Here is a 13,538-nt window from a genome sequence, read left to right on the forward strand (position 1 = left end):
CACCAGTTCAAGCAGGACAAACACAAATGTTTTTTTATTCTGAAAGGTTTATAACAGGAAATTCTCCAGTAACCTGGTTGGCTTTATGTCGCCGTGTGAACCTCCAAACAGTAGCTGGTCCCGCCTCCTGCGTCTCACCTGAGCACCTGGCGGACTGGTACGCACAGGTAAGGCTGTGCAGGAGAGCAGCGGACCAGGAGCGACTGAAGGGGAACTTTGATCTGCTATGGCGGAGTCTCAGCTGCTGTGCATGGACGATGAGCACGTCAACGAGAAGATCCCAGAATCCAGACCCGAGTTCTACTACAGCGAGGAGCAGCGGGCGGCTCTGGAGCGGCTCCTGAGGAGCGGAGACGGCGCCTTCAAGATGCGCCTCAAAGAGGACAACGTCAAGGACTTCCTGTCCGCCAAGGAGGTCAAACACCTCCGCAAAACGTTTCAGGAGTACGACGCGGACAGCGACCCGGAGTCCGGAGAGCACGAGAAGTCCAAGGAGTCCCCCAGCGCGGACTCCGGGGTCCACTCCACCTACTGGCCCCAGATGTCCGACACCGAGGCTCCATCTCTGGACATCGGCTGGCCGGGCAGCAGCGGGGTCTACAAGGGGGTGACCCGGGTGTCCATGTACAGCCATCCACCCAAAGAGGCCGGGCCGCACATCAGGCAGGTGGTGAGGAGGCTGATCCAGGAGGCCCACAAGGTAAGTTTAACACCTGAGAGAGTCCACAGCAAAGACAGACTGAGAGCCGTGACTCAACAAGTCTGAATCTCTCAAGTCAAACAAAGGCAGTTCAGCTTTTCAGCCTGTTTCCACTAACACCAACACTACAGACCAGCATCTCTCTCCTTTGAGGATGGATCTCAGAGGAGTTAAACGTTTTGGTGAAATTACTCCTTTCCTGGTTATGTTCTTCCCACTTTTTTAATCTAACATGACATCATGAGTTGAACTAAACTAAACTAAAAACTAAAAACTCAGTCAAACGCTCCTAAAAACAATCAGGGCTGCAATTTACAATCATTTTCATCATCCATGAATCTCTTATTGTCTTGATTAATCGATTTTCTGTGTTTTTATGTCAGAAGATAGTGAAGAAATGTCCTTGCCAGTTTTCCAGGGTCAGGTTTGATTCATTACATCAAAGATACTCAATGAAAGCAGCAAATATTTGCATTTGAAGAGCTAGAATTAAGGATGTTTTTACATTTTTGCAAGAAAAATGTGATGTGTGCAGTGAAATTCAGCCAGAAAGGCAATGATCTGTAAAGAATGAGGCCGGCAGGAGCAGGTAGAGAGATTTATGATCTGAAAAGCAAATTGGATCTACTAAAAGTTTATTTGTGAACTCTTCTCTCAGACCACAGAGCTGACCTGAAAAGATGTGATACAAATTTATGACTCTGCTATAAAAGTTATCGGTGGCCTCTTGTACATAATGGAGGAAGTCCTTGACCCACTTTGCCCTCAGCAGAAGAATAGATCTGAAATATTCAAAATAATTGGCTGCTGCTGATCATGTGACAGAGAGCTTCAGGCTGAGAACAATTACTGCCACTTCACATGTGTCCCGTCTTCATGGATCCACGAGGCTGCTGGGAATAAACTCTCAGGCTTAAAGCTTTTACATCCATCCAGAGAAAACAGACTCTGATTTTTGGTGTCGTAAAGGAAGCCCAGACACGAGTGTGACAGATTCATTTGACCTTAAACAAACCGCTAAAAGAGGCCTGAAGTTGGCCCAAGGTGACATCTGCAGGTACGTTTACCTGCTGTTTAATCTGCTGCAGCTCTCACGATGAATGAAATGTTATCTGCAGATTTCGGCCTTTGTTCTCTCAAGAAAATGAGATAAACTGATATGTTATCGTGATAAAACAAACCCAATGTCTCAAGTCGAGGAATAAGGAATAATGAACTAGTGATTACGACATTGATAAAATTATTAGAAACATGGCCGTTCTCAGCCTCGGTGTGACAGCTGGTGTGTAAGCAGCAGAAAGACACAAAACACCATAAAATGGCTGCTTGTTTTTACACTGTGTGCGGATTAAACAGATGATCCTCAACGTATTACTCTGAGACGCTCATGAGGCGGCTTGCAGCATCCCCTTGTTCCAGGCTTTATGCTAAGCTAAGCTAACCAGCTTGCGGCTGCAGTGGTGTCATTAACAGACAGACTGAATGAGTCAGAAAATGAACTGTGTCATAAAGCAGCACGTTTCCCAGAATGTCAAACTATTGATGCACGTGTGTATTGATACACGGCAGATCTTCTTTGTATATATGTTGTAATATTAATTTAAACCCCGAGAACTGCAGGCGAGTACTTCCACTCTGCTTTGCAGTGCTTCTGTGGATTTAAAGAGAACAAACTTCAGATCGGTTTCAACAAGTCCAGCGAATCCCACTCAATGTCTGAGGATGGGAAAATAAAATTGATACTCAGAGTTATTGCCCAACATCTCATCTCGTGATCTCCTGCATTGCAGAGAAACTATGTGTTTCAGCTTGTTGGTGTGTCCTAAATCTCATGTTAATGCCAGGAACATGAATAATTCTAGTATGTCAGCACCAATTCAGTTTCTAATCCTTCACATCCTTCAACTGAAAGAAAGTGTAAACCAGGTGTTTGTTGGGCTGCACAAGAGAAAATGGAACGACGAAGTTTCCGAACAAAGCGTCTTTGACTTCACTCAAGCCGTGGATTCTGTCGGCTGAGATGATAACCGTCATCGGCAGGTTTTATCAGCTGCAGCCAGCTTGTGTTAATTCATCCTAACGCTTAATCTCAGTGAGTTAGTTGCTTAAAAACGATGTCTCCAAATGCTTTTGCAATGTTCCCCGTCGCTTCATTCGACAGGCGACGTGAATCATATAATTCTGACAGACGGAGGCTAAAGCTGGCAGGTTCCAGTCATCATCAAGTCATCGTCCTCACCAGGTGATGATCGGTGTGAAGATAGTTAGTGGCAAGCTAACTAACACAGATAGCATGCCACAGCCTTTGTCTTTGGCAGGTGACGTTAAAGCAGACAAACACATTGTTTATACTGATTGGAGGAAAATAGGAAGAAATTATTCATTTAATCCTGAAAATGTACTGATCTTTATGTCTTTGCTTGCATGAAGTTAATATAAGAGTCTGATATAAGAAGAAAACAACTAAATCCGCAATGTCATCATTGCTCCTGGTCCTAAAACCAGGATGTGATTGTGATTAACCTAACCCCTAACCCTACCCCTGTGATTGTATTTTTTAATGTTGCGTATTCTTATGTATGGTAAATCAGAACACAGTGCAATGAGACACAGATAAAGAAAGAGCAGAAATACGCCGGGCACTCCCAACCTTCCCTCTGTACGCTAAAGTATGTAGCATCATGGTACGGCTAATTTGAGCTGCAGTCATAACACAGCAAGTTTTTTATATAACCGAAGCGCATACAGAGTACCGGTCTGATCTAACAGGCGTATTCAGAATCGTGTCGAATTTTCCAAAAAGGCATAAAAACAGCGGAGGGTGAGCTGAGCCCTCGGCATCAATCATCAAATCTGCATCAATGGGAGAGTCAATATATGCAGGTTTTAACAAGCTGAGTCATACGTGGTGCGGACGGAGGAGGCCGAGCACAGCTAAATGTCAGCTCAGATCAGGACTTGCTCCGGAGAGATAAAGGCTTGTTCAGTCTCGATCCTGCAGCCCAGGTTAGGGCTGGTACTTAACAAGCCTCTTCTTTATTTGTCTCTCACCCACTCAGAGATTCCCACGGCTCCCTCTGATTGGCTGACCTCTTAGGTATGCAGACTTTAACTAGAGAGAGGAACGTTCAGATGCGTTTGGTTGGATGTGCAGAGGTGATAGTTGCAGGGTACGGAGGGAGGGTTTGTTCTAACTGGCACAAAGACTATAGTTTCTCTTTTTGAGGGGTGGGGAGCAGCAAACGTATCCGGACCAGACGGCGTGACTCACCGAGAGACCGGTTCATTGGAGCTCTTTGACGGCAGCCATGCTGTAGAGCTGTTCTGGGTGAATTATTGATCATACTTGCACACGCGTGTAAATCCTCTTTTTTGTCTGATCACAGTAGCCAATTGGAGGCCCCGACAGCTGAATCAGCTGATCTCATGCTGAGATTGTTCCCCTCAAGGTGAACTAAATCATCTCCTCCTGAAAGCGTGCCAAATACTCCAGAGAGTATCTCCGCATTTCAGTACCCTGAAGTTCAGATTGTCACTCTTGTGCTTATAAAAAGGCGTGCAAAAGTCAAGAGACAAAGCCGGGCTGTGTGATTAATGTGGCTTCAAGCAGAAATGGTTTTCTGCGCTACAGGTGGAGAACCGTGCTGCTTCTGGTTCAACTACATTCAAGAGCAGCATTGCAGAAAATGCCTATATTAGTCATTTCGATCCAGGTGCAGTCAAAGAATCTTGTATTTGAAAAAACAAACAAACAATAAAGATATTTTGGTCTGGACCAAAGTGATGGACAGACGTAGCAGCTACTGTGCTGTTGTTGTTGTTGTTGTATTGTATTTAAAGGTCAGAGAAAGGCCCGGCACGGCTTAAAACAGCAACGCTCTGGAAACCTGTTTCAGCACACAGTCCAGTAAATACTTATTAACACGTACTTCCTTTAGACTCGCACACGGTTTCCTTTTAATAATTGATTTAATCTGAAACTCTGTCCCGCTGCTGTCACTTGTGAAGCTGTTTGCTCTGGAAAACTTGTTTTGGATCAGGCCCAAACATGTCCACCAGAGCTGCAATAAGGAAGTGGATGATCATCATATGATCAGTCTGAATTGCACTCAAGGATATAAAAACATGGCAGCTGTAAAACGCTCCACTGCAAATAATCTCCATGTTTGTTTAATGGGATGTAGACACAGTATGAAAGATGCTCTGAAAAGAGGAATGGAACGGAGAGCATCAGTTCTGTGTACTGTAGGATTCCTGTATTGTAGTACTTTGTGGTACAGTGAGTGCGGTGTCTTGTGACAGGATGATGATGAGCTCAGATCCTGTACTGTGTAATGGTTTTGAACACCGCAGTAGTGCAAGTTAATCATAGCCGTTGCTGGACTGTGTCCAAACTGTCTTGAGTAACCTACTTAATCACCTGGAATAACGAGTTCCACGGAGGTTTCAACTGTTACTTCCTCTGTAAATGATGCTCTTAAACTTAGACTGTGATTGTGCTTGCTGTGACAATGGGAGCAGGGTTACATACTGGCTGCTGTCAAAGAGGTAAATTTGACCTGAAACGCCCAGAAATACCCAGGTGTGATATGAATAACACACACAGAGCTCACCAGTCTGTACCAGCCTGCCTGCACGGAGATGTTTAACAAACAGATGAAATGATAAAGAATCCAGCTTTTGCTAACACTCTCTGCTGTGCAGTGGACAGTGTGTGAACGCCAATCACCAGAATTTCATATGTGCTTTGTCCTGCTGCCCAGTGATGCAGGAATTAGTCAGATCCTTTACTTAAGTAGAAGTAGCAACCCCGAATTAAAAAAACAACTCCTGTAATAATGAGCTTAAAGTAAAGGATCAACGGTGAAACATCGAGTGTTTCCCTCCAAACTGCGGTGAGGAGAGGTGAAATGGGAACACTGAAGGTCAAGTATGAAGAAAACAAATTGTAAATGTATGAAATTAAATTCCTCCACCGTGTCTCTACTTGGCCTCATTAAATCCCCCCTTGTGTTCCTCAGGTGGTGGCCATAGTCATGGACCTCCTGACAGACCTGCAGATCCTCCAGGACCTGCTGGATGCCTCGTCACGGCGCGGGGTGGCTGTCTACGCCGTCCTGGAGGCCCGGGGCGTGCCCCACTTCCTGGATATGTGCACTCGGCTGCAGATTAATGCAGTGCATCTGCGGGTGAGGAGTGAACACTGGGGAGCTTGTCAGAGCGCTGCAGAGCGAGTAGGCTTGCTAACACGAAGCACAGAGCAGATGAACGTGGAGGGTTTGAACAGAAGCAGCTCAGTGGGTCGCAGCTCTTCCTGTCATGGATTAAAATCATCATGTATCATATGTCACACGGATTTCCTCATAAGTAACAGACAGTATGACCTCAGAGGCGTTTGGCGGTGTTGTAAAACCACTGGCCTGTTAAAACATGATGATGAATTGCCAAATCAAAAGCTTTCAACAAGTGCACGATAACCTCTGCGCTCTGCTCTTTTATCTTCTAAAGGGTCAACGTGTTCAAACCACGAATAGTTTCAGGTTTGAGTTTTCAGATCTGTGCTGCTGATATCTCACAGTGGAGGTGAAAGGAGTTTCACGAGTGCTGCTCAGAGCTTCGAAAAACAACTGTAGAAAACTCACCCCCACACTTTGTTTAAAGTTTGTAATGTTTATTTGCATTTTCATAATCGAATGATCAAACTTTTATGCTGCTAAACTGAGTCATTTGATGATAATAGCAGATACACTTTCACATAATTATCGTAAAAATATGGATGCTGTGTGAAATAATGTGAGTGAGAGGGCCTGTGGTGTGACTGAAAGTTACTTGGAAGTGGGACAATAGCAGCTGGAGGTGGAAGATAAGCAAATAATCTGAAGACACAGAAAAGATGATTTACATAATCCTACATAAGGAGTCTGCTGTTCCACCTGAACGTCACGTGCTGTCGGCGCGTGGAAACGAGTTAGCGAGCAGGGAAGGAGATGGATGAATGGCTGAAATAAATGGCAGCATGAATACATGAATTCATGTGGCAGGACTGTGAGAGCATGTCTGACTTAGAGGTGAATGAGGAAAGATCCTGGTAGATTTCCACAGAAAATACACACATGAAGTTTAAATTCACCTTTGGAAAATTTGGTAATGTTACAAAAAACTAATTTTCTTTAAAAGTGAAAGAGGTGAATACAAATGTTTAACGTGAGGTGTGAAACACGAGGTCTTTTAGACTGACTGGAGAAGGAAGCCGCTGAAGCATCTCAGGGTCAGATTTCATCATCTGTTGTGAGTTTACATTTTAATGCTGTTCTCTGATGCAGATTAAGAGCCAGCAGCAGCACAGACTGTCATCCTATCGCCACAGGGACACAATACCCAGCCTTATCTGCTGTACGCAGAGTTTTGTAGCTCCAGTCTAGTTTAACTGGAGCGCTGGAATACGTGGCCATTGTGGTGTCAGTTGATAAAGCTGTGAAAGGCCTTTTCAGAGCGCCGGGCCCTGTTACTCTTACTTCCTACAAATGAACATTGATAGATCCTGAGAACGGATCCAAAGGCGGTAACTCGATGCTTCAACCCACGCTGGGGTTGACAGCAGAGGAGAGCCTCCTCCCAGTGCGTCTGCTCAGCATTTATGTCCTTTTCTGTCTTTGTGTTTCTTCCCTTTAAGTAAACACATGTGACTACAGGCTTCAGGTTTTACCCTTTATGTCTTGAGAGAGTTGACTTTATGTAGCGAGTTGTGTTAGCGAAGTTTGGCTTGGCATGTCCTTACATCAGCCATGCATGATATATGAGGGATGTCTGATAGCTGCGGCCGAGTGAGTTTACTCAGGCGCACTCGTGTGATGCTAAGCTAACTGAAATGTGTAATTAAGTGGGTGTTTCTCCGCAGAACCTCCGCGTTCGGATGGTGAAAGGAGCAGGGCTGGCCCTGTCCTTTGGAAAGCTGCCCGGGTCGCTGTGCTCCAAATACATGCTGGTCGACGGAGAGAAAGTCATGTTTGGATCTTACAGGTGAGCACGTGGTGCCTTAAAGTCACACATTCAGCCTGAAAGCTATCACAGAGGAGCTTTAACGCTTGGCTGAGCTGGAAAAATGTGTTGAAATGCCAAAAAAAGCAGCGCTCACAGACCGGGCGGATAAATAATGATGTACGTGAAACATGTGACCTAAAGACGACTCATCAGATCTGTGTGCAGCCATTCAGTGACTGTAAACATACTCAAACAATCATGTAGATCCAACATAGACACCATGTTTCCATCTCGTTTCTTCACGGTTTGAGTGACGTTCTTCTTCTCCAGTCGCCTTCTGGCGCCTGACTGACGCCTCATTCGCAGTGCTTCACTTGGATAGAAACTAACTCTGATTACACGTCGTTAGCAGCTGTATTAACATTTTCTAATTGTCTCCTAATGTCACGACTGACTTTGCTAAACTTGCTGTTTTGTCTGCTGATTCCTGACAGCAGGACAAATTTCCCCACAAACCACAAGTTTAGGGGCTTTGTTTATGCAAATGAGCAAATCTCAGAGCAGGTGTTGTTCATCAAGTTTGTCCTGTTGAGTTCAGTTTGCCCAATCTGGCTTCCCTCAATAAAAAGTGACAGATTAAGCTTCAGATAAGGATGAAAAACAATCTCCTGACGCTCAGTCATGTGATAATTGGCCAGACTCCACCAGCTGATGAAGCTCTTACCATCAAGAGATTGTTTTTTTTTGACAACAATGATGACAAAATCTACCAATAATTAAATAAAATACTTATAATTTAGGTGAATCTATTGGCAGAAGTGGCATATAATATTCAGTAGTATGTGTTCAGGTTGTGTATAAACACCTAAAAATAATTGTTTTTGTCAGTTTAGAATGAGCTGTTTATCTCTTTAGCATTTCTTGCAGGCTCTCCGCTGCCTGCCCTTAAATCCCACACACCGGCCCTTTAATCTGCAACATCAGTGCATATTTGTTCCTTTGTTTATGTGAACCTAAAGCAGCCGATGGCGCCTGTTTACCACCCTCAGATCTAAATGTGAGGACCTGACAGGCTTTAAATCTGAAAACAACAATAACGGCGGCCGACTAAAGCACAATAGAAAATCAATTACAGATCAGCACACCAATAAGTCCTCCCAGACGCTGTGCAGCATGTTAAACTGTGGAATGAGGGGAATGCTTTTTGCACTGCGCTGTCCTTATTAACCACCGGCCCTGCAGACAAACCTATTGTTGTTTGTTGATTACTATGAGGAGGTAAAAAGCTTTGTGTGCGTCACCTGAGAGCTGATTCAAAATGATTAACGAGCTTCCATGAAATAATTAGACCGCCCACAATCGTTAACCCTTCGCTCCCATCTGCACATCACAGGATGGTGTGATTTAGCACATAATGGCTCAACGTGTAGTTACTTTATTTACAGCCACTTTCTGGCTGTGGCCAGTGATGGAGGAAGTATTCAGGTCCTTTATTTAAGTAAAAGTACTAATACCACTCTGTAAAAATACTCTGTTTTAGCTGTTTTAGCTGTAGCACAGCCTTAAAATCAGCATTTAAGGCGTCTGTATGCTCAAAATGAACTCTTTTGTGAGACGTGTCGTCCAACCACATGAAGTACGATGGAAAATGTTTTGTAGAAAGCGGTGAGATGCTGTAATCAGTAGTGATGATAATAAAAATGAAAGTGAAATGGATGAATGTGTGTAAAGTCGGATTCACAGGAATCTGCTGAGCTCATGTTTAATTAGTTAATTAGCCTGGCGAGTGTGTGAGCTGACATTAAAATACAATGCCGCGTTTGCTCTTTGGAGCTCACGTTGTCTGATCCTCGCTTGAAATGGACAAATCCTTGACCCAGACTCCCTGCAAAAATAAGCTGATTTAAATGTTTTGGACACAATGTGCAGAACAGCAAGTTAAGCTCGCGCATGCAGAAGCCTGAGTCTGAATACAGATGACTCATCCCTCCACACATCACCTCTCTTCTATCATCCAGCTCCGAGGCCTCTGGTAAACCACGTCAGGGACCACATCAGTGATGAAACTGTTGTCACGGCACCTTATGAAGACATTAGTGATACGCTGGAATCGAAACTGGAATGACTGATTCGTGCAAAGTGAAACGAGAGCAGACGTGTTTTGACTCATGTGCGATACCTCATTATGACTGGAAGTTCATATAAAGAAAATTGTGCCTGTTTGACATTTAGATGAAGTTTTCGAAGCTTTTCAAAACAGAAAATGCTTAAACAGCAGAGTAATCTAAACATGTACATGAAGTATTTGGTACTACGAGTGGAAAAGGATGGTTGAGAATTTTGGGAAATATGCTTATTAGCTTTCTTGAGTGAGAAGATTGATTACCCCCTCTACTGTAAAAGTGAAGCTACAGCCAGCAGCTATTAGCTTAGCTTAGCATCAGAACTGGAAACAGGGAAACACTCAGCCTGAAATAACAAAATCTCCTTAAAGCACCTCCTAAACTCGCTCATTAACATGTTCTATCTCGTCTGTTTCATCTGTATAAAAACCAAACGTGAAAACCTTTCACCATCCTTGGGGCTGCTGGTTATGTACCACAGTGTTTCTTGGCCAGTAATCAGTAACTTTCCAGGTAACTTACCTGGTGAAGAAATAGCTCCTTAAGCCCATAACCCCCCTTAAAAATTCAGTTTTTGTGCGGATGAAACTAACGAGATGCAACATGTTCAGCGGGGAGCTTTAGAGGTGCTGCTGGGAGGTGGATTTTGTTCTCTTTTGGACTGGCTGGCTGTTGCCTCCTGTTTCCAGGTTTAATGCTAAGCTAACGGGCTGACAGTAGCTTCATATGTAGCTACAGCGTCTAAGTGCTATCAGTCTTCTCATCTAATGTTCGAGAGTTTACTTTTACACCACGGTTTTGGCTCAAATCCCTCTTTTCTCCTCCAGCTTCACCTGGAGCTCCTCTCGGATGGACAGGAACACCATCACCGTGATGTCGGGACAAACCGTCGACTTCTTCGACAACGACTTCAGAGAGCTGTACGCCGTGTCTGAACAGGTGGACCTCTACAAGGAGTTCAACATCACCAAGCCGCCTCTCCCTACGCCCATCGCGAAGCCAAAGGTGGAGCACATCCGGCCTCGACCAGTGTCCACATCTCGCTTTCAGGTGTCTGTCAATGACTCCAGACAGATCGACCTGAAGGTACCTGCACATAAATACCACAATCCGAAATACTCTTTAGTTTTTGGAAACAGTAGAGGTCTAACAGGCTCCCTTCAAGACCTGTCGACTCACAGCGACTTTATGGTCGGTGGATTGAACCAGAGGAACGGCCTGCAGAGCACCATCCTTTATCCCGGCAGGAACATCCAGGAAAAGGAGGACCAAGTCTTCCTACAGAGTCCTGGCTCGCCTGCGGAGGAGGACGAGGACGGAAAGGGAGGCTTGAAGAAGAACCAGGCCGTCGGAGTGAAGAAGCGCAGCTCCTTCAGGCACTTCTTGAAAGGCAGAGGAGCCAATCAGAGCACAGAGACTATAGAGGAAGACGTGGTCACTCCTCAGAAACCCGCCCCGCCTCAAACACCCACCCTGCCTCAGAAACCCGCCCCGCCTCAGAAACCCGCCCTGCCTCATACACCCGCCCCGCCTCAGAAACCCGCCCCGCCTCAGAAACCCGCCCCATCCTACAAAGTGCCAGAGACCAATGGCGTCGCAGGAAATGAGCAAGAGGACTCGTTTGAGATCATTGAGAAACCAGGTCCACTGAAATCCAAATTCAGGAAGCCCTCGAAGGTCATTCAGAGAAGTATGTCTCTGCAGACCATCAACACAGGAGACGACGACGGTACGTCCTCATGTGGTCTGTTATCACACGGCCTGTTTCATCTGACAGTGTCATTAATTAGTGATTGATGGGCAGATAATTATATCCATTAATCTGGTCTGTAAAATGTAAATTTCCTATTTTTCATCTTAAAATGTTTTTTTTGTCACATCAACAGTCCAAAAATATTTAGTGCACAGTGAAATTGTCCCGTCATGTTTGCTTGAAAAATCACTTAAATGATTCAGGAAGAATTTGGTGATTATCGTAATATCTGAGTTTCTGTAAACACCAACATGAGCAACTGATGACAGAAATAAGATAACCTACTCTGCACACGTGGCCAAAGAAAAGTAGTGAGATGCTCTGCTGTCCCTCGCTGTGATTGTGACTTCTTCTCTTTATTAATTAAGGTTATTATTGAATTAATCTCTTCTTTCTTTCTTTCTTTCTTTTTTTTTTTTACAGGATCCAAAAGTCGACGGCGACATCAAAAGAAGAACTGCATCCAGTCATGAGACGACACCAAGAAGTCAGTCAGAGGAGCGCCGGAGGATCTGATGATTAAACACGCTGCAGAGTCACAGTCTCACCTTTCTGTAACAGGTGACGTTATTTTACCAGACCTGAGAGCAGCCAGCCTGTGGCCTGGTCAGGGCTTCAGGCTGGGGTGAAAGTCCTCTCTGTGCCTCGTGGCAGCGACCGCCGATGAGATGTTTAACCAATCACGTGAGGAGAACGTCCTCAGTGTTGAGCCAAAGCGCTGATGGAGGCAGATTTCATCGCCATTCTGTTGTTTTTCTATGTTTTTTGTATTAAATTATTCTCCAGTGAAGTCTTGTTTTTGTATTTCACGCTCGTATGCTTGAACCTGAGCAGCACAGAGGGGCCCGGGCTGTGACTCAGGTAGCGTGGGTGGATTACATCACACCTGTGAGCTGACCTGGTTGCTATAGAGACAGGAAAAGTGATCAGTGGGGCTGTTTTCCCTGAGTGTCGCCTTACAGAAGACCCGCGGTAACAGAATAGGCGCTCATCAGAGTGCGGCTGTGAATAATGCACGCGACGCTGAGCTGCTGGTTACGAGCCTGTTTCTGCACGCTCGCTCACCGCCGTGCGTGTTTGCACACAAGTTGGGATTTTGTTTTTATTCACTTGAAGCTGGCAGAGATTAAAATGTGAATCCTGGAGAACCACTTGAGATGCAAATAATCACAACTTTCTCACAGAGATGGAATAAAAGCCCTGAAAACAGCAGATATATCTCATCTTACAGCTTACTTTAAATTACAAGGTTGAAAGTGAAAGCAGCGTGACTGAAGTCAACAGTGTGTATTTACAGTGAACAGTGAGTGATATTTACTGGTAATGGTACTTACTGTGTGTATTAATACAGAGAGAATAGAGATATGTAATAGAAACAGAAATAATATGGTAAATCATGACTGTATCAGATATGAGATGTACACAAAAACAAACATATGTAATGAGGTATATAATCAGTCCAACAGAGAGACAATGGAGAGGGTGCCAGGTGCCGTGGAGTGTGTGTGTGTGTGTGTGTGTGTGTGTGTGTGTGTGTGTGTGTGTGTGTGTGTTTGTGAAAAGTTCAGTAAGCTCCATAGTTTTATGTGACGTTCAGTGCGAATTGTTCCTGATGCACAAAGAAAGATGGTGTTTAAAATTAAAACATTGTCTGATGAAAAGTGCAGAATTGAGCCAAACGTGTCTGGATGCACAGTTCTGTTCAGGCACATCAGTGTTACCCATAGGAACAGCATGTTTACTGGTCTGCCTGCACAGAGAAGACTGTCATGTGATTTAAGTGAGACTGAAATCCAGTTTGTGTCTAACACTCGCGATGATTCAATGTGCGCCTTAAGTTCTGAGATTAACACACAAAATCTCGTCTTCTGCTTGATGTCTTCTTGAGGTCTGTAAAACAGGGTTAAATACAACAAATCTTCATCTGCTCCATGTCTGTGATTGGTGTACTGCACTGTTTTTGAACGCACAGCAGCGAGGC

At 44.6% G+C, this 13,538-nt stretch overlaps 1 protein-coding gene across 1 annotated transcript; it reads left to right on the plus strand.

Moving 5' to 3' along the window:
• Nucleotides 1-194: 194 nt before the first annotated feature.
• On the plus strand, nucleotides 195-13,485 carry fam83fa (family with sequence similarity 83 member Fa). The gene is made up of 5 exons (XM_076753553.1): nucleotides 195-700; nucleotides 5,722-5,889; nucleotides 7,599-7,720; nucleotides 10,632-11,533; nucleotides 11,981-13,485. The coding sequence occupies exons 1-5, from the start codon at nucleotides 227-229 to the stop codon at nucleotides 12,028-12,030; spliced, it is 1,716 nt and encodes a 571-aa protein (XP_076609668.1). The 5' UTR covers nucleotides 195-226; the 3' UTR covers nucleotides 12,031-13,485.
• Nucleotides 13,486-13,538: the final 53 nt, after the last annotated feature.

Source organism: Chaetodon auriga, chromosome 16 (genome assembly GCF_051107435.1).
Source record: "Chaetodon auriga isolate fChaAug3 chromosome 16, fChaAug3.hap1, whole genome shotgun sequence".
NCBI lineage: Eukaryota > Metazoa > Chordata > Actinopteri > Chaetodontiformes > Chaetodontidae > Chaetodon > Chaetodon auriga.